This window comes from Fundulus heteroclitus, chromosome 17 (assembly GCF_011125445.2).
Source record: "Fundulus heteroclitus isolate FHET01 chromosome 17, MU-UCD_Fhet_4.1, whole genome shotgun sequence".
Classification (NCBI taxonomy): Eukaryota; Metazoa; Chordata; class Actinopteri; order Cyprinodontiformes; family Fundulidae; genus Fundulus; species Fundulus heteroclitus.
Genome location: NC_046377.1, coordinates 5,608,155 through 5,630,024, shown reverse-complemented (window position 1 = coordinate 5,630,024; position 21,870 = coordinate 5,608,155). Strand labels below are relative to the sequence as shown.

General features: G+C 41.3%; 1 protein-coding gene across 1 annotated transcript in view; it reads left to right on the top strand.

The window, feature by feature from the left end:
- The window catches only part of cerk (ceramide kinase), a 49,158-nt gene that overhangs the window by 16,744 nt on the left and 10,544 nt on the right, over positions 1-21,870 (top strand). Inside the window, 9 exon segments of the mRNA XM_036149128.1 lie at positions 3,063-3,188; positions 3,819-3,885; positions 7,313-7,458; positions 13,396-13,470; positions 13,647-13,777; positions 13,779-13,800; positions 15,798-15,903; positions 16,416-16,495; positions 20,344-20,549. Of these exon segments, the coding sequence (XP_036005021.1) occupies positions 3,063-3,188; positions 3,819-3,885; positions 7,313-7,458; positions 13,396-13,470; positions 13,647-13,777; positions 13,779-13,800; positions 15,798-15,903; positions 16,416-16,495; positions 20,344-20,549 (959 nt within the window).

Here is a 21,870-nt window from a genome sequence, read left to right as displayed (position 1 = left end):
CAACGTCCTGTGACAGGAAACCACACAGGTAACCTTAATTTGCCGATTAAACTCATTATTTGACACAGGGAAGCACCAACTCACATTAAGGGATTGGCAGGCAGGGCTGTACTATAGATTATAGTCAGAAAAAGGCAAAAGAGTCATAATAAATAGCCCCTGATTTCTGTATTGTTTTACATAAATTGCCTGCAACACATTGTCATTTTGTCTTATTTTTTGTTATTTGGAAGAACAGGTAAAGCCTTGCATTAGAATCATTTCAGACATTTACAGTTGAAACCAGAAGTTTACAGACAGGACATAAAAAGACACATGGAAGGATATCCAAAACGTTTTGGCCCAAGTCTTACAGTCTGAAGGCAAGGGTACCAAATATTATCAAAGATGCGCATCTTAAAAATGATCGCCCTCATCATTCTGGCTTATAGAAAATAGCTACATAAGGATTACCAAAATTATTTCTAATATAGGAAAGGTTTATTCAGATGTCATGTCTGACAGTGAGGGAAAAAAACGCATATGTCTTTTTGTATTGTGTATGTAAACTTCTGGTTTCAACTATAAATACAGAACAGTTCCTTTGGAAAGTAGTCATACGACTTATCTAACCAAATCAGATGATTTGTTGGGGATGTTATTGACTTTTTTAAACGACTGATAAGCAGAACGAAGCGTAGATGTCAGGAGGAAGCAAAACAGAAAGAGGGTTTGGAAGCTCAGTCAGATGAGACAGAGAATGTCTATAAAGTTACATTTTGAAGTCTTGCCAAAGATTCTCAGTTGGAATTCGGTCTGGCCTTTGACCAGGCCGTTCTAAGACACGAATATGCTTTGATCCAAACCGGGGGCGTCTGATTCCAGTCATCAAGGGCTGGCGTCTTGCTGGTTCTAGAATGCAGCCTTTCCCCAACATAGCTGGTTTAAACGAGTGAATTATCTCCTCAGCGTATCACTCAGCTTCGCAGAGGCCTGATAATGAACTATTCATTCGATCCTGGTACGTTCAATCAGGGCAACTTATTAAACATGCAGGACAATGGCCCTTAAAACAGACTTTCACACCACAGATCTAAATCATTTGCGGCCGCTAACTGGTTTTCTTTCGGAGTTTCTATGTATTTAGCTCCACCTCTCTTTTTTTTATCAACTCTGATCAGCTGCCCAGTTGCAGAAAAGCATCACCACAGCATGATCCCACTCATGTCCCGTGGCGGGGGTGTCGTCTTCATGGTGTTTGCACCATCTTGCAATGCGCTGTAGTTGTGGTAATTCCGCCATTGGCCAACTGGGTGTGCTGAAATGTCAGAATTTTATTTCATTTTAGGTCTTTCAATGAGAGTAAATTGAGATTGTGACTTTGATATCCATTTTTATGGAGCTGATCTCTATTATGGTTTCATTTACAATTTTGTTTAAAGATTCCATTATTTTAGAATGGATAAATATAGTTCAAATAGAGGTCAGACGTGCGACTATGCCTAGCCAGAACTCCACTGATCAGTCAGTTCGTTTAATTGCCGAAATATTTTACATGTGACAAAAAAAAAAAAAGAGGAAATCTTAAAAGGGTCAAATATTTCTCATCACAGCACTTTACATACAGTATACCTAACCACAGCTCTATAAATTTGCATGTAATAAAAAAGTTAATTTGTCTAAGTATATATTTTTTAGTTCAAGAATTAAAACTATTACACTACACATTGACATTACACACAGTGTGATACATTTCAAAATCTTTTTTTGAATTTTCTTTTAATATACACCGTAATTAGAGGGAATAGCAAGATGTAGTTTACATTATGTGTACATTGCGCCAATGTTGAGGATTTTTCAGTAAGTTACAATACATCATTTCATTGTATTTCAACTTAGGCTGTTGTTCCATGGGACCCCTATTTAAACTTTGAGCGCATGGTCTTAAAAGTTTTGTAACCAGACCTGTAGAAAAGTGGGATTTTTAACTACTTCCATCCACTATAGCAACCTTTTGCACAACTACTGGACATTTGACATACATTTATGGAATGCTGTGGCAGTATGACATTATGTTTTGTGAGAACTTAGTCATTACAATTTGCAGTGTGTTGTTCAAATGTAAAAAAAAAAAAAAATTAAGACCAATTTTATATCAATACTTAACCACGGTCTAAATAGATGGTAATTGGCTGTAAAGTGAAAGTGACCAATCCGTTGCCTTAAATGATCATGAAAGAGTATTTATTTTACTAGATGTTAATATATCTTAATATATTTATATAAACAAGGCGTTTTGACTTATAGCATATGACATTTCAATACATCTAATTAATAAAAATACAATTGAATGTTTTATCATGCATCATATTACATGTTTTAAAACTATTAGTAACATAATGAGCTATACGACTAATTGGGAAAGTTATGTGCCACACTCTTGGGCTAATATGTTTTGAAAAACGATCAGACATTTAGGTTCTGCAGCGTTCTGCTTGTCTCCAACGTGGAATTAAGATTGCACGGTGGGTGCAATTCATCTGGCATGCCCTCGTGGTCCCGTTTTTTCCACACAAGACGAAACCAATTCAATAAAATGAACCGCATTCATTGTGAAGATGAAGTCTGTACATCTTTAATAGTGTTTGTCTCCTCCACAGAGCACCTTTACATCACCCCGCTGACAAGCCATTTCTGTTATCTAATGGAACTTTTGTCTTATTGCCAAATGATCTGGAGCCCTCCCTTTTTTTCTTCTCGCTCATTTAACACTCGATCCCGTTCAAATCCCTTTTTAGTTTGAGCCGCCGCCTCACCTTAGTACCTTAGTTTTCCGCAGCAGCCCCTAAACAAGCCATTTACTGCTTCCCCCCGGCACGGCACTTTGGAAGTTCATCACCAGGTGATGCAGTGCCTCCGAGTTGCTTCCCACTCCTTCTGCAGTTAGCCGACGGCTCATTTATCTTTCAAACAGCACGTTCTGGGTGATCATTTTTAAAAAAAGGTCTCTGGTTAATGAAAGCCCAATCAAGCTGTTGTCAAATAAAGTCGGGCATTTTCAACCGCTATCCTTCACTTCGCAGCCAACCGACCGAGGAGCCTGCTGGTGTACATCAATCCGTACGGAGGGAAGCGGCGTGGGAAGCGCATTTACGAGCAGAAGGTGGCCCCGGTGTTCCGGCGGGCCGGCATCTTTACAGACGTGATTGGTGGGTACCCATCAGCGGAGCGCCACCGCATTTGAATAAAAAATGAGACTCAAAGGCCACCGTATAGATCTCCGCTGCCGCCGTGGCCTCTCGGAGGGGCCACAAAGCCTCACCGGGATATGATTTCGGCTTATGGCGGCATTAATCAGGCCACCATCCTAACGGAAGCGGCGATACTTGATAAGCTTGGGTATCCAAACGCATCTATTATTCAATAAGCGTTCGCTACAGTGCATGTTCCCGGGTATTGATGGTCCGTCAAAGTGAATACTATTGACTCTGGGCTTCCTATACCTGCTATGAGTTCTATGATTATTTTTTCTGCTGGGACTATATGCCTGGTAAACAGGTTTACTGTTGAAATGATGTTTTTTTTTTTCTGCCTCAGGGCTCATTTTGTTAATGCACACCACAATAGCTGAATTAGGCCGTTTGTGCCTCTGCGCCTGGTCTTTTTCGAAACATTAATCTGCTCAGTGGGTTTTAGTGAACGCATCCAAAGCACTGTGTTGTTGTTTTTTTTGTTGTTTATTTTTTTTTTTTTCAAATGGCTGCTCCACCACTTATTTAGTCTGTAGATTTCTTTTATTGCACTTGCACTAACGCTTGCCATTTAATTGGTTTCCACAGTTACAGAGCGCGCTAATCATGCCAGAGACCACTTGAAAACAGAAGCCAATCTAGACGATTATGATGGGTGAGTACTTCAACGAGGTAGCTGCTGCTGCTGCTGCTGCTGCTGCTGCTGCTGCTGCTTTCGGGCTTTTCAAACACTGATTCTTGCCTGTGGCATTTATGTTGACTCTCGTCGACTCTTGTTTTAATAAAGCCACTGATACACTCATTACAGCTCTGTTGTTGGGCAATCTGCAACGAGCTGAATTATTCATTTTTACATTGTAATTTTGTGCATTGGTATTTTGACTCGACACACACCCTGATTTGTAATTTCTTCTTTTCAAACCGAAAATGTTCATCTTATAATAACTCTAGACGAAGAAAAAGTATATAAAATATTGTATATAAGAGTATATATTAAGATTATATACTGAAATAATCTAGCTATTTTTGATCAACTAAAGAGCCTTAGTCACTGATTTGGACCTAATTTTTGGTCATGAATATTTATACCTAACATCACACTATTGTGCTTGAAACTGTGTTTCTAAGCATCTGAAATTGTAGCAATAATATGAAACATCATCTCCAAAATACGACAAAAATCCTTATTAATCAATTTTGCATTATTATGCTTGGACACTTGACTTTTTTTTTTTTTTTTTTTTTGGACATCTCAAAAAAGTTTGACACATCAGTGTCTCAACACTGTGACACCATATAGCTCACCGCTGGTGTCTAATGCACCCTAGTGCCACAAAAAGCATTAACCTAATAATTACGCGAATTAATCTTATGATGAGACGTGCATCACTCACTGTTTGAACTAAATATTCATATTTACACTACATATGGTATTTGACTACTTGGGGACATTCAGTTACGATGAGAACTTCATCCCTAGAGGGTCAATAAATCCCTTAATATGGAAAAATATGATACTGTAACATCACAGTAAAGCATATTGGGGCGACAGTAATACCTCATTCCACTATTGCATGTCTGCCTTGCACTGCTTTACCATTATTATATACACAGCTTTAAGTAAGAGCCTTCTTTCTGATTCAAGATTTAGGTGATGAATATTCAACCATTCGCAGGCTCTGTGTACGGCATTAATCTTTCAGACCAAGATTGTCAAACGATCATTAGGTAGGCTATAGAAAAGGAAGATGAGTAAAATCGCAGCAAATGTGATATTCCTCGTCCCGACACAGCTGAGCACTGACTTTTACACCGTTCAACAGAACAGACATACACCACACAGACCAGGCAATACACCTAAACCGGCGTGCATATTTTAAAGACGTCACAGGACGGGACGCTCTTCAAAGCGTGCTTCGTTGCCTAACATGTAGACTGAAGTAAAATACGTAGCTCGGTGTATCAGCATACAAGACGTGACAGCGCCTTGTAGAACCGTGAAACATCAGCTTTTAAACACTGAACTAAAATGTCTAGAGGATTTGTTTTTGTGATTTTTTTTCCCACCCCTTTGCAGTTTGTGAACATCTGACAGATACAAAGCAGAGGTCTGCGCGTAAAAACTCAGCCGCCCCGTGTGAGAGCCTGTTGAACATTTGACTCCTGCCTCCATTTCCTGCGTTAATAAAATGCCCGGTACACATGATTGCAGCTAAAAGCTTTAATAAAATAGTACTGCATAAACCGCTGTGTCATTTTTTGAGCTTGGAGTCATTTATGGCTTTGGCCTCCTCGTACTAAGCCATTAGCTTCAACCTGCGCGTCCTAATCATCCGGATTTACATGTCCGTCGCAATAAATTGGAGTCTATTTGAAAAGTTATTTTATTTCAATAACTCGATTCAAAAAGCGAACACAGTGACATGCGCCCCTGTGGCTTGCCTCTAATGAAAGCCTAAATTTGTTTCTCAGAAGAGTTTAATACATACCGTCAATAAAACAAAACGCTATTTACAACAGAAATGTCAGCCTACCGAAAAAGCATGTCCGTCTCTGTGAATTTCGTCAGCAGAAGGAAGCATAACGTGCTCTAAAACTTCCTGGCAGATGGCTGCACTAACTTTTGACTTGATAAGACACAGTAGACCAACACTAATAGAGGACTGGGCTCCCCGAATCATAACAATGGAAACTTCATGTTGGACTTTCAGCATCTTGGATTCTGTGCCTCGCCTCTTCTCCAGCATACTTGGTGACCTTGATTATCTCTTAAATTCAAAAAGTACCTTCTGGAAAGAGGACTTTGGACCCCTTGAGCAACAGTTCAGTCCTTCTTCTTCTTCTTAGCGCCGGTTTCGATGTCTCTGATTTAGAAGTGTCTCAACACAAGGAATTCAACAGTTGTAGCTCATTTCCTAGACCTAGATATGTCTATAGAAGCTCATAAAGCTTTTACTTCCTACTATACCCCTAGGGATTTTCCCAAAAACTCAGTGAGCTTTGTTGTCAAGACTGCTGCCTGTGCACCTTTTACTACCGCACTTTTTCCTTCCACTCAACTTTCCATTATTATGCTTGGACGCAGCTCTCTGGGAATGGCCGTCTTCTTTAGCGATGAACGTCTCTCCTCGGTAAATGTCAAGTCAGCACTCTGGAGGCTGTAACACAGTCAGAGTATTGCATTTCTGTTTTAAAACCCATTTTTTGTTCTTTCTTTGGACAGTAAGATATTAACTGCTTATAAGCTTTATATTAATTCCAATATTCCTTATTAATCCCTTTCATTTCTCAGCCCTTTTTTGTAGAACGGTAGTAATTTGTCTTTAAAAGTAGGAAATATCTTGACCCAAACGTGTCCATAATCTGGCGCGTTTCTAATTTACCTGAATTTACTGAAGGGAAGCAACAAAAAAAAAAGAAAACGTTTTCATGTTAGTAACATTTAAAATGTTGATAAAGCTGACCTGATAAACAAAGAATATAATGTTCCTATACTTAAATATTCACATGTTGCTTTCAATTTAGCCTTTCTTAATAGCTGCCTTTTGCATTTCTTACAATAGCTACAACTCATCAAATACCACAAATCACTGCCATACGTCAAGGTTATAAACTATAAATTATGCGAACAAAACGAGAAGCCAAGGGTAAAAAGTGCACCAAAAAGGTCCTTTTTATCCTGCTGGGCGCCTCGTCCTTTCAGCTATTCATCTTACATTCGTAACACCAGAAGCAGGGTTAGAGTCCATTATGCTTTTTTATTCTGCAGCTCATATAATTTATAGATGCATTTCAGTTGCTTTTGAGTTAGACCTAAGAAGCCATAATGCCGGGTGGCACAGCGTGATATTCTTATTTATTGTAGGGTTTAACAGCTGCCCTGTTTCATTATTGTCAAGGTTTTCTCGCCATGCAGCCATTTTTCCTCCTGGTTATGCGCTTTGACTCTGAACACGTGTACACGTAACTCGACTCATTACACGGCGACCTGCCAGGATGCGACAGGAACTGTTTTCAGCAGTGTGTTAGGGGAAAAAAACTCGCAGTTCGTTTTAACTTGCTGGTTTCCCTCGTCTCTCCAGGGTGGTGTGTGTGGGCGGAGACGGGATGTTTAGCGAGATCCTGCACGGCCTGGTTACCAGGATCCAGACGGATCACGGCGTGGACCAGAACCAGCCGGATGCCGAGTTGGTGCCGTGCTCTTTACGTATAGGGATTATTCCTGCAGGTGGGTTCTGGAAATCATTTTACACGCACATTTTCACGGAGTAAGGAGAATTTTTTTTATCTGTGTGTTATTCAGACTTTTATACATTAGTGCAGGCGTTCCTAAGCCTTTTATAACAAGTACCACCACACCGTGACACCCTACTGTATGTTGTGTGAGAGACTGCAGATGGAAATTAGCTTTGAAAGCCACAATCTGGTATAAATTGCACCTTCCTTTTAGATAAATGCTCAGATGCGTTGGTTACATCTACAATTGGTCAAACAAACAAACCCATCAAGGTATTCTAAAACCGTAGTACGACAGAAATTGCACTTTTTGGGCTGAATCTTCAGTCATCAAACAAGCAAAACTCCTATTTATTTATTTTTTATTTATTTATCGTTTATTTAACCAGGTTATACCCATTGAGATTAAAAATCTCTTTTGCAAGGGAGACCTGGCCAAGATAGGCATCAAAATTACATCACATCATTACATACGTTACAAAGACACAGACAAGAAAAGCCAAATATGCACTTACAATAAAGATCTCATTTAAAACATTGACATGTGAGGGAGTCCAACTCAAAGCATCTCATTTTCAGCTTAAAAATACTCAAAGGAACCAATTTACTAAGTTTCAAGTTGTTTTGCAGCAAATTCCATGTAGAGGGAGCAGAGTAATCCCTATTGACTCTCACTGCCTATTTTAAGTATTAATTCACAACTTCCAAGCTGGGGAAATAAACAGGAAGGCCCTCAAATTTCACAAACTAATCGCACCCTTAAAAACCCCTTTTAAAACCTGTTAAAAGCTGTGTCACAAACTGGTATTTGCATTTCTGTCAGTTGGTGTTAAATGAAAGCCTACATACAAATACAGCGTAACCTGCATCTTTCAACATTGGCAGAATATCACCAATCACGTTTTTAGGTGCCGTCAGAAGATATTGGATACAACAGTACTCATGTGGAACAATACTGTTGATACCAAGGGCCCAGGAGAATATCCCAAACACTAGTATTGAGCTTTTTTTTTTTTTTTTTTTTAGTCTCTCCACCGTTGGAATGTCATAGCTGAAAATGAGACTCGTTTGACCAGGCAATGATTTTTCTTATCGTGAGAGTTTTGGATTTCTGCACGTTCCTCCTTTTTTTTTTTTTTTTTTTTTAGGGAAATGTCTGGCTTCCTCTCCAAAGTCTGTTTACAAAGCTGCTGCTTTAAGTTTACATGCAATCATACGACCGGTACACATATCCCTGCAGCAGCTGCCTTTGTAAATCATGTAATCCTTGACTGAGGTATTAAAGCAAGCCTTGAGGATACAACTTCGACTTATTCTCTGAAGAGAAATGGCTTCCCCTTTTTTTTTGTCCTTCTTCGCAGTAGTGATCTAACACACGGCTGAATGCATCAAGTCCAAGCAGGTTCTCGTGGGTCTTTCAAAAGCCACTAGCAATGAAGACTTTCATTTAAAACTATTTCTGTTGACAGGGAAATGTGATTCAAAAAGCAAATGCGCAGAAGTTCCAAGTTTTCCAGCCGAAGGCATGAATGATTTATCCAGTTTTAATTGCGAGACATTTAGGACTTCATGATCCCAGGTTGCTTAGTTACATAAGAGAATCTCCATGGCAACAGGACAGGGGGTGCCACGGTGAGCCTAAAAGGAGGGTCAATCGCTCCTAAGTGGCATGATTGGAAACATGCTGGGTGACATTTTAAAATCACTGTAAATTTCATTGGGGTGACGATGCAGCGTGTGAAGACCAGTGTGAGGCCATCCTGAGCACAGCTTGATTGTTGCTAGCTGGCTTGTTTCAAAGATGAGCTGGGGAGACAGTAAAGGATTCATCTGGATAAAGAGGATTCTGGTGTGGTGCCTTGTTTTGCAAACACAGAGGGATCAAAATGCCAGGCGTTTTCCTACTTCCTTGTTGATGAAATTGGAGTATCTTGCCACGACACGACATAGTGAGCTTGAACTGAAAACTCAAAGCAATTGAAATAAACAGATTCTGTTGAGCAGATCGTCGTTGTCGTTGTTTTCAATTCTCTGGTGCACCACTTTAATCCTAAAAACTTGTTAGGATTAAAACTGTTAAAACTTTAAAACACATGTTTGTGTTTATAGTAGTATCAAGTTGCTGCCATGGATTAAGCGTCTAAGAAAATCAGGACAAAAACCAATTCACGTTAAAGTTACACAAAAATGTAACTGCTTTTTCCTAATTGAGCTCCCAAATGTGTTGTTTGCCATTTGCAGTCCCAATTCTAAAGTTGAAATTTGAAAAAAAAAGCGAATGGACCAGCAGCTGACATAATATCTCAAATATTTTCACTAGTACTATCCCCAAAATCCAATATAGTTGCCTCAATAACACAACATACTGTGATAGCTACACTAATAAGCAATTGGCATACTCTTGTAATAGTTTGCATCTCATACAAATAAATAAATGACAAATTACTGATGTGTGAGAGCACTTTGCTTTCAGACTGCAGCTCTACTGTTTCAAAAAGTTCAATGGAAGTCTTATCTCTCTTTTCTAATTAGGCTTATGGTTCATTAGACTAGGATCTTCCTGATCTAGCTCTATAGTTATGCTACTATAAGCTTAGGCTGCTGGAGTCCTTACTAAGCTTTGTCCCACTCTGCTATTTTCTCCTACTACTCTGCATTTCTGCATCATTGCATTTACTGTACTGCTGCCGTTAACCTTGTGTACTGTTTTTTTCTTTCAGTAGAAAGTACACCTGGCTCACTGCTTATATGTTTAGCTGTGTACCTTTCCTAAATGAAGTATTGATAGAGCCAGAGCTGCCTTTATTTTTTTTATTTTTTTTTTCCTTTCTATAGCAATTATGCCTGGCTCTGTGCTTCCATGTTTAACTGTATATTTCCTTAACAGAGCCATGGCCAAAATATCACATTGCCATGAACTTTGTGTACTCTTTGTCTTTCACTCCCGTAGAAAGTGCACCTGGCCCAGTGATTCAGTGTTTTAAGTGCACATCTTTCCCGAATACATTCATTAACTGATCTATCCTGGCATGACACCAGAGCTATAAAGATTTTACTTTTATTTTTTCATTGAAAGTAAACTTGGCTCAGTGCCTCTGTGTTAAGCTGCGTTTCTTTCCTTGAACAAATGTTATGATGGATCTCTTGTTACCTCCGACTCATTGTTCCATTTTCTTTCTCATAAAAGGGTTTTCGTGGATTTGCACTATTTTGTTGTTAGCATTGTTGATTTTGCCTGCAGTTTGATGCACATGTGTCCGAAGTTGGACATTGTTGTGCTTTGGCTCCATGTAAATAATTTGAATTAAACGGAAAATTCAATCAGCAACACTGAAATGATGTGGCAGTAAATCCCAGCACATTAAAAGTAGGTTATGTATATGAAAAACATCTAATATGTCTTTAAAAGGTCCGCTGTCTGTTTCAAAGGCTTTCAGACACACTGCAGCCATGAATATATTTATGTGCAGAGGATTCAAACAGCAAAAAATATCCTTTTGGGCAAAACTAGGAAATCTGACGTCCATTGTTGTCAAAGAGATTGAGAAATCTAACCGATGAGATCTTACTCGTGAGACATTTAGGGAAGAACTGGCGATAAAAACCGAAGCTGCTCAGATGAGGCTTTGCGACTGTTTTTCTTTTCCTCCTCTGAATATGCAAACAGATGACTCCGCTTGAGAAACTTAAGGGGAATAAAACATAAAGCATCTGATGGCAGAACACCGTTCAACTTCTGCGTGCACGAGTTATATCCCTTCAAAGGAAGCTGGTTTGTACAGAGTAGCTTTAGAAGATTCAAACTGTGGCATAATGTCACCATCTTTATACAACCAGCAAGCAAAAAAAAAAAAAAAAAGCAAGTGCAGCGGGGCTGTCAGGAGCAATTTCAAAGTGTTCAGATGTGATTATGAAGCTCAGAGAAGAGGAAGCAAAGGCCAGATAAGTGATATTCATAGAAAGCCTTAGAAGGCAGAGAGCGGGAGCTGATCTTCATACTCATCTGTGTGTCCGTCTCCAAATGACAGGCCTGATCGCCTCGTCATGCTTCTGTGAGCCCACTCTAAACATTACCAGCTCGATTTCTTCACTCACTCACTCTCTCACCCTCTCCCTGTCTTTTATCAGTGGCAGTGGCTTCATATTACCACTTGAAGATGATCAAAGTTGGCCAGATAGGTCTGAAATTACCCCACGAGGGCGCAGAAAGAGCGATGGAGCCTTATTACCTCTCAAGTTGAAAGATTTAATATCAAACTCAACATTTCTCACAAGGCGGGGAATGCCTCTTATCCTTCATTTGTTGGCTGAAGAGTGCTGATGATAGCCCAGGGCCTGAAGCTCTCCGATTAGTTAACTTTATGACTGCGACGTCTCTTTGCTCCTGCCTAATCAAATCCTTCAACTACATTTGTAGTTGAAGGATTTTTTTTTTTTATTTTTTTTAGGTTTCGGTCCTGTGAAAAAAAAATTAATTCTGTTGATCACCAGAGCTTTTGTGACAGATTTCATTTATGAGACAGAGCAGCGTTGGATAAAAAGCACCGGGTTAAGATAGAATATCAAAAACTGTGACGCACAAAAAACATGTAACTTAAAAAAAACTAACCCCTGATTTAGGTATGTCAAGGTAAATTGTAGCCATAGCATAAATGCATCTTATACTCAAAGATCAGTGCTTTTTGCTACACATAGTGGCTGTTTACCATCTGCAACAAGCTGGGAGTAATATAGATGCAAGGGGGGGGGGGCAACTTGTTGCTTTGCTGGTTTTTCCAAGTGTTTTTTTTTTATTGACAAAAATAGAGCACCTCTACTTCTCCTCTACTGACATTTTTATGAATGACCTTTGGAATCCATATATACATTGCCATATATAGTGTCTATTATTTCCTAAATTCCCATCAGAGCTACAGTCCAGATATGAACACAACTCAAAGACCCAGTCCACATTAACTCTGATAAAGTTGGAGCACGGAGATTTTCAGCTACATTTGCAAATCCCGCCAACGTCCGAAAAAATTTGTTTAGTGAAACAAAAAAAAAACTTTCCTAAGTGGAGATTTGGTATAGTGAGTAGTGTAGCTTTCCGTTCTAGAAACCTCGACTACAGTGGATCTGTTCTTCTGGATTTTTTTCCACATCTGTCGCGTTTATGCCAACTCTGTTTACAAATGTACGCCCAAGGAGTTGATGACGAAAAGAAAAGAAAGGAAAGTCGAAAGAAAACAACTTTCAAAGTAGTTTATGAAGAATCTTTTGAATCTTTAGCTATGCTTTTGGGGTTTCCTCTTTTGAGTTTTGGCATTGTTGCCACCTACTGGCACCAGATGGTCATTACAGCGCTCTTGATTAAGAAACTTTCTGTGGATGTTTTTCCAAAACAGAGACAAAAATGTAAAGTTGTGTAGCTGGGGCCTAAATTTGTAAACCGATGCTAGCTATGTGGACTCGAGGCATAGTTGCCACTATGCAAAAGAAAACAGGGACTCTTGACAATGCTGTAGCAGGATAGGATCAGTGCCATTTGCTTTGTGAATAAGAGACTGAGACAGAGCAGATATCTTTCCTGTTTAACTTTTTCTTTAGCTATAACTAAAGAAACAAAAACATCAAGGATGCTCACGGGAATGTGCTCAGGCAACCAAACCAGGCATGACGGTCAAAAACAAATCAAATGACATGGTTTAAAGTGTAATATGCTGTGGACAGTGTTTTACCCGAAAAACAATTTGTTGTTATTGATCTTCGTGGAATATTCACAGCAGTGACGATCACAGGAGTACGTTATTGTTTTTGAATGGATTTAGCTCACATCCGACACGACAGAAAATTGAACACTGAGGCCCTGTTTTCTCTTTTTTTTTTTTTTTTTTGAAGTCACCACCAAGGTTTTTCCTGATAGAACATCCCCTTGTGTGTCCAACAGGGTCGACCGACTGCATCTGCTTCGCCACAGTGGGAACAAACGATCCGGTTACATCTGCCTTACACATCGTTGTTGGTGAGTTTTGAGCTGCTGAAATCCCACCAGCGCGGGTCCTTTAAGCCCGCGCCCAGACGCTCCCGGCATCTGATGTCGTCCGCGTTGTGCGGAAACAAACAGAGGATCTTTATGCAGTCGTTACAGCTGCTGGCCTCTTTGCAGGTCTTAACTGAGACTTGGGCGTGTCTTCACAGGCGACTCCCAGCCAATGGACGTGTGTTCGGTCCACCACAACAACGTCTTCCTCAAATACTCCGTGTCTTTGCTTGGGTATGGCTTCTACGGCGACGTTCTGACGGACAGCGAGAGGAATAGGTGGCTCGGTCCCTGCAAGATACGACCTGTCCGGTACGCCAGCCATCAGCTTAACCTTTGTTTTTCATGTCGATTGTTTGGTTTCCTTTCAGCTCCTGTCCCTGGAGCATGTTTTAACTTGTATGACATCACGACTGGATACCTTTGCTGGGCCAACACAATGTAGCACATAATTGTGAAGTGGACGTAAAGAAGAAGAACAAGAAATATTTGTCATTGCGATTTTACATTCCAACGGCATTTCATTTAATCCATTCCTTAGGGAGCAATCTGGGGCTAAGGGTCTTGCTCAGGGACCCATAGTGGCAGTCTGCGGGGTTTGAACCGAGTACCTGCAGCCTCCTCTAACCACTAGACCACCACTCCCCTGAAATGGCTATTTCAAGAGCATCCGTCAGCAGCAATTTTCCCATTTTGCCCCAAGTTGTCAGTTTGATTTAGGTTTGGACTTTGACTGGGCCATGATTGGGATTTTTGATCCAAACATGGCAGGTGCAGGTGTGCCTGTGTGTTTAGGGTTGTTGTCCTGATTGAGGGTACACCCTTTGCCCCATTTTCAAAGTCGTTTTCAGCCTCCGGCAGGTTTTCTTTCAGGAACGCCCTTTATTTGGCGCCATCTATCCTCCAGTCAACTCCAGCTTCTCTGTTGTCATATGGTGCAGGACACCCACACGGCGTGTTTCTGCCATCACCACGTTTCACAGTGGGGGATGTGTGCAATGTTAGTTTTTCTGCCACAGATGGCGTTTTTTTGCACGTAGGCCGGGATAGCGTTAAAGGTTAGCGGAAGCAAAGTAATGCCAATAGACTTGAACTTAACTTCTTGTGTGTGTGTGTGTAAAAATGAAGGGAATGGAAACAATGGTGATGGGGACTGGTTTAGGCAGGCATGACAAAACAATGGTATGGTTAGCTCGTCTGGACTGCCCTCTGGAAAGCAGTTTCTCATCTGGCTGCCCCCAATCAGCTCAGTCTCGTGCCTCACTGGGCGACTTGCCCAGTCAAAGGTTTCCTGTTCGGTTTAGTTTTTATTCAAAAGGCGACTCTTCATCAAGCTGAAAAACTTTGGTTTTGCATTTAAGTGGTTTTCTCCTAACATACCAAAAAAAAAAACGTGTGCCCTTCTCCTTGGCCTCCTGTCCTGGTTTTGAACGCCACACCCCCAGGTGAAGCTCATCACTCTAAGTAAGGTGGTGCATTTGCTGGTGCAGGACATCTGAGCACCAGACAGAAAACAATTGTGTCTCAACCAAAAGCAGTCCAAAATGTAGGGACATTTGGCTTTAATTTCAACACTTTACTTCACATGTTTGCCGCTCCTCCTACATCCAAGACCTCTTATGGCTTTCTTTCAACAATGATTATTCTTTTTCTTTCCACTTTTTTTTTAAAATATTTGTGAAATGTGTGACTAGCTCCTGTCCTGTCAACAGATAAACGTGGATCTCTGTGGCTCCACCATAGGCCTCTTTGCTGTCTCTCTGGGCCCGTTCCTGCTCTGTAGGTTTGGACGGCCAGCGGATGGCGTACCCTTAAGAACCTCTGAGGCCTTCACAGAACAATTCTTTAGATCATTTAACAGACATTCCTGCTGCATCATACGTTCATCCATTAGCGATGCATCCGTACTAACTTTCTCCTTTTCTTTGCCGTTTTCTCCCCGTCCTCTGTAAGGTTCGGTTTGGGTTTAGTTATTGGCTCGCCTTAAGTTCAGGATCATCGCACGACACCCGGCTCAACAGGGTTTGGCAGCAGCTGAGAAACTATTTGCGCAGGATGATGAAACGTATCACTGTTTATTATAAATCTAAGAGCTTTTTCTGGAAAAAATAAATAAATATAAAAACTATAGATAGATAGCTTTTAGAAATGTGGAGAATTTGTAAAAAATCTTTATGAATTTGCCGTTTTGTAAATACAACTCCACCAGACGGATCCTTTTGAATATTTTACTCAGTGCCTCAGTTGAGAATAATACTCTTTTAAAAATAAGGGGCGCCATATAACATATTTTCCTCCTCTTTTTAAAGGGTTTAAAACCTTCTTGTCTCACAACCACTATGAAGGCACGGTCTCCTTCCTGCCAGCAGAGGACAACGTGGGGCACCCAAGGGACAAGCTCCAGTGTCGATCTGGGTAAATAGCATCTGCGGCTTTTTCAACACTATTTCATAATGTCTTAACTGAGCTGATGACATTCGGCCGTAGCTATGCGCTTTAATGGGCTACATTATGTTGTCAGAAAGGTAAATTATTGAAGACTGAAAACCAGCTTGGTCTTGTGTAAAAAGCTTTTGACTTAAGTGCTTCGGTTTTTGATATTCTGGCTGCAGACATTATTTATATTAGCTGTAGAAGCCGAAATCCATTATTGTATTATATGACAACTTATTTCACCGTGAAAAGTCGTGTAAATATGCTCCGGAAGGCCTTTTTTTTTTTTTTTTTTTTTTTTTCAGCTGCAGACAAAACAGGTAAAATGTAAATAGCAAAAGAAAAGAAGAAAAAAAAAAAAAGAAATGAGGGAAGTTTAAAATGTTCCTGAATATATTTGGGTTTAATGAGTCAGAAGAGCCGGTTACGGTCCTGAATGTCAGCGGCGGCCAATGATTTAACAGCTGTAAAACAAGCTTGCGCTGTTGTTCCAGGTGCCGCATCTGTCAGCACAAGCACTCATCAAAGGAGGAGCACGACGAGGTGTCGGAGGAGAAGGAGAAGCCAGCCGAAGGTACGAGCCGTAGTTCGTTATTTGAAAATGTGCCGACGGAATCCGAGGGAAAGGCTTTTTTTTTTTTTCCTCGTTCCTCTGCCTCGTTATCAGCTCATTTCTCTGTTTTGACACTGCTGCCATTAAAAATGAGTTGTAGTTGGAGAATGTAGAGAGAGAAAGAGAGAGAGAGAGAGAAAACACAAAGATGAGACAGTTCTACACTGGCGGTTTTTCTGCATAAAGACGATTTCATTCAGCTGGGAAGATTAGCATTTTTTTTCTTTTGCTTTGTTTTTTTTGTTTGTTTTTTAAAGATAAAGCACATGACTTGGACAGAGTGTAAATAAGAGTCATTATCTCCTAAAATCTCTCTTTATTCTCATTTCTCAGACTGCCCCCTGCAGAGCGACACATTTCTAAATGAGAATCCTGATTAGGTATTGATGAGAGAATATATTCTGATTATAGTGACAATGAATAACTCCCCCATTGTTCCCTGCTGGAGATCTTTTTTTTTTCTCTCTCTCTCTCTCTAATGACTGCGGGATGTTCTGCCACGAGATCTCTCGATATTCAAGCGCTACGATATTTCCCGTCATTCTTATCAACGGAAATTTCAGCTCGGTGGACAGCTGCCTGCCTTGTTGCGTGCAGCGACGGCGGAGAGGAAATCTCCCCTTTACCTGGAAGAGCCCTCCGGCAGAAGCAGGGTCAGTCTGAACGGCCTTCTGACCTGGACTGGCCAGACCTGGACTGAAATGTTCGACAAAACCAGAAATGTGAATTCACACCCAATGGGCTGTAGCTGGACATCACCGTCCCTCATGTCTTCCTTTTTCCCCATCTGACTTTGTGCAAACAAACATTATTATCTGCAATGGTCTCAAGGCACTGACGCATCGGCACAAACCCTCCGGTGGGGTGTGCACCACAGCATCGGGTGTATACTTTGAGCTGCCGATTGTCTCCGTATGTGTGTGTGTGTGTGAGAATATTTTTTTCCCCCTCTATGTTAAAATGTGTAGATTGTCGTCCATCTGAAGCTGCAGCTTCCCACGGCGCGCTGGTGTGTGTTTATCTGCCTGGATAAATATGACAGCAAGCACAACCTGCTCACGTGGGTTTTGGGTTCGCCGTTTGACGGACTCCCACTAATCAGTGAAAAAAAATGTTTCTTTCCCACCTCTGGAGGGTATTGGGTGGCAAGGGTGGTGGTGGGGGGGGAAAGGGGAGGGAGGGGAAGGTTGGGGTTCCAGAGCCACCCTTTTTGTTTTTGTGGTTTTTCATTTATTTATTTTGTTCTCTGCTGAGGGAAATCTCAGACAACGGCTAAATCAATGAGGCACGACGCTCCCTCTCTGCACATCAAAAGTAAATACTCATTTGGAGACATTCTCCTAATGCATAGCCCACAGTTGTTGGAGTCGTTCTGTTTGGATTTGTTATATTTTTTTGTGTGTGTGTGGCTTTAATAACTATTTCCCAATTACAATATTGTTGTTGTTTTGTTTTTTTTTTCATTTTGCCTCAGCGGACTTGTTATCATCGGCCCGCGTTATCACCTCTGTAAGTTTGTTTTGCAAAACGAGGGGGGGGGGGAAGGTAATGAGTCGTTTTGCTGTCTGAGATCACATAATTTCCCCTCTGAGGTGCTCGTAAAACAGTCGGAGGCTAATTTGGACGCCTGTGATCAGTTTGTAGCGGCTTCCCTCGCCGACGATGGCGCCGGTGACAGACAGCGGCGTTCCCCGCGGGGCTGTGGCGCCGCGGCTCTCTTGACTCACCTTTCGCTGGAGTAAACAGCGGCTAATCTCCAAGGAACAGAGTCGGGGCTTGTGAAGCGCAACCGTCGCGTCTGTCATTTCGGATTCTGTGGCCACCTGTGCGTTTATTCATGACAATCCGACTGAAGGTTAACACAATCAGCGCGCTGTTTATCCAACTCGCTCTCTAGCTATTGTGAACTCCTGCTCGGCCAAACTTAATTGCAAACAGAAGGGGGTGCATTTACATTTTTCTAGTTTTCCTCCATCATGAGGTTGGAGCTGCTTCGAGCATTGCTGCAGAAACATCTGGGTCTTAATGGACCTCCATCAGCTTCACTGCTGCCGCGTACGGAGCTCGGAGCTTAACCCCAGAACTCATAACGCAGGATAATTTGAACTGTCAACCTCAAAGCCAAAAGAAATCAGGCTTTTTTTTTTTTTTTAATGGTACCTGCAGCCTGTCCAACTTGTATAGCTCACGGGTTTTGCGCTGACACAGTGCTGAGAATGTGGTGCAACTTTGATTGAATCGAAGATATACTTAAAGCGAGTTTGCAAAAAAAATTAAAAAATAAAATGGGAAATTGAAGTTCCAGTAAAACACCCTTTTTAAGCGACGAAGCTCTGGACAGTTTTTGGTAGCTTTCACTAAAAATCTGTAGGTATTTAAGCACTTTCAAGGCCTCTGTTTGGTTAACGTCTCTGAAAAGATGGTGCAAATTCAACAGTGGGGGGGGGGGAGCACTTCTAAGTGAATGCAGTTCAAGGTTTTTAGTTCAAATTGGCATAAAGGGTCAAAAACAAATTGATAATTTCCTTCTTAATATTTCTTCTACCACGTTCACTGGCAGAAGCAAATGAACAATGATCAGTTTGTAAAAAAAAAAAAAAAAAAGAAAACTCAAAACTAGAATTCAATTCAATTCAATTTTATTTATATAGCGCCTATTCATGAAACATATCATCTCAAGGCACTTTACAAAGTAAAATTCAATCATATTATACAGATTGGTCAAAAATTTCCTATATAAGGGAACCAGTTGATTGCTTCAAAGTCCCGACAAGCAGCATTCACTCCTGGAGAAGCGTAGAGCCACAGGAAGAAGGCAACCTGAAGACATTTAGAGAAGCAAGACAATAGAAATACAAGGCAGACTGAGAACGAGGAGGTAGACATACCGCTGCAGACGACTGATCTGACAGAAGAACCCTGAACCCAGAGCTCTGAACAAACCTAGCCGAAAATGGAAAAGCAGCTGCATGCTAGATTTGAGCTAAACAATTAAATAGTATATGTTGGAAGAAAAAACACTTTCAGCTACTTCTCCCGGTTAAATTGTCAACTTTCTACAGCACCAAATGAAAAAGGCTTTTTGCATTTGTGGCACAAGGTCGGAACAGTTTCCCTGTCCAGAGGAAGGGGCCTGATTTGGGACCCTCTAGTTCTCATCTTTGCTATTTGCAGGTGATTTGGTTCTGCCAGTATCTTTAAGCCATGACCTTTAAAAAAAAGCCGGGCTAAAAAGCAAAACTTCTCTGTCCGCGTTCCTACCGTCAATGCTTTTTAACTCCCGGCTGAAATGAGCGTCCTCTATAAGCTGGAGCCTTAGGGAGAGGAAATGAATCATCCAGGTGGAGCTTAAAGTAGAGCTACGGTACTTTCTCATCGAAAGAAGTCAATCGACATGGTTTGGGCATCTGGAACTGCCCAGGAGACCTTTGAGAATTTTTAAGGAACGTCCCACTCAGAGGAGACCCCCAGGCAGGCCCAGAACTCATTAGTGGGACTATATAGATCCTAATTGGGTTCCCCTTGGCAGAGCTGAAAAGTGTGAGAGACTTTAGGTCCTGTAGCCTACTTGACCCTATTTTGGATGAGCAAAGAATGACAGATGGATGGACGTAGTAATCAAAACAAGATAATTCATTAGGAAATCCTGGCAAGCAAAAGATCTTTCTCTCGGTCAACCCTGAAGTAGAGAAACAAACAATCTTCAACAAGACGCAATGCCACAAAAGGGAAAAAATGGATGTCAGACGTATCGGATTTCAACTTACAAATGCCTGTCATAACACCGCGGTTGCGTTGCTGTGTTCCAGGTGGCGACAGAGACTGGAGTGTGATCCATGGCAAGTTCATCGCCATCAACTCGGCCAACATGAGCTGCGCTTGTCCTCGGAGTCCGAAAGGCCTGTCGCCCTCAGCCCACCTCGCCGACGGCACCACGGACCTGATCCTGGTCAGGAAGTGTTCCCGTCTGGACTTCTTCAAACACCTTCTTCGACACACCAACAAAGACGACCAGGTGAGGGCGTAACCTTTTTGTCATTCAAAGCCAAAAAATTACAAATTTAATTAACTTAAATTTAGAAGGATAAAAGAGTAAAAAAAAAATTTTTTAGGAATTTCCTGGATTCTGATTTAGGAGCGTAGACTAAATCAGAGTCCAGATGAACTAACAGAGTGTTAAAGCCATAAATGAGCGAGCAGAAGGCAGGGTTTTTCCCTCTTGCTGCGCTAGCACCTACCTTTGCTGACTCGGCTCAATTTCCCAAGCATGGTTCTCTTCAGTTCAGGCGCCTCAGTCCTTGTGCATTCCCATGTGTCATAAATAACCTCCACCCCGGTCCAGAAAGGCCCCAGTAATCGCTGCATCAGGGATATGCTGTGTGGGAAAACAGGCCAATATCAGACTAATGCCCCTCTCAGGACAGCCTCGCCAGGGGAAGTCTGCTGATTACTAATTATTACCTTCAGACATTTATTCTATAGAAGCTGTTTTAGGAGAAAGCTGCAGCCTTAAACTGTGTTTGTGGAACCAGTGGCATCTTTATCCAAATTTGACAATTACGCAATGCTCTGTAAGTCAAGACGACTAATCTACCGAAAAGATTTACAGTTTGTTTTTTTGTTCCTGTCGCCAGATAACGGAGTGACTCAGAAATATTCTCCGAACATTGCCAGTGTAGACATGGTGAACAGCAGTCCCACGTTTTCTTGTTCACTAACCCGTCCAACATACTCACCATAGACTAGATTTGGCTGTACGAGCATCTGAATAAATGTCAATTCCCATTTCTCATGTAAATTTCTGCCCGGAGATTTATTTATTTTTTTTTTTGCTTTTGGTTTTTTTATGGTCCGAAGAGAAAGATTTAATGTTGCCAATCAATTGCATCTCAGCTCCATGTACCCTAACTGTTGCTTCGGTGCCAATTATGTGTCCGAAGCAACCAGTGTCCTTATACCGGAGTCCCAATAGTTTCCTCTCATGGAGGAAGGGGTGTGGTTGGGAACAGCATGGAGGCTGTGTGCTCACCCCTCCATCCTCTCCTCCTTCACAACATAGGTAGTACTATGTAACACCATGATGTCGGGTGATGGGATGATAAACCTTGTAGGGGGGAGGTACTTTTTTTTTTAATTTAGCCTCATCTTGCACTTAGATTTTATTGGAATTAAGACATGTAGCAACGTTCTGGGGCAGAGCTCTGTCATTGTGAGTGGCGTTGTCTGAGAGTGGACATGATCTGTGACGTGTTCATGGCTGCTGACCCATAGTTCTTAGGAATATCTCTGGCTGACTGCAGGCCTCAGAAATTGCCCCAAGTTTGGAAGGGCAGCCC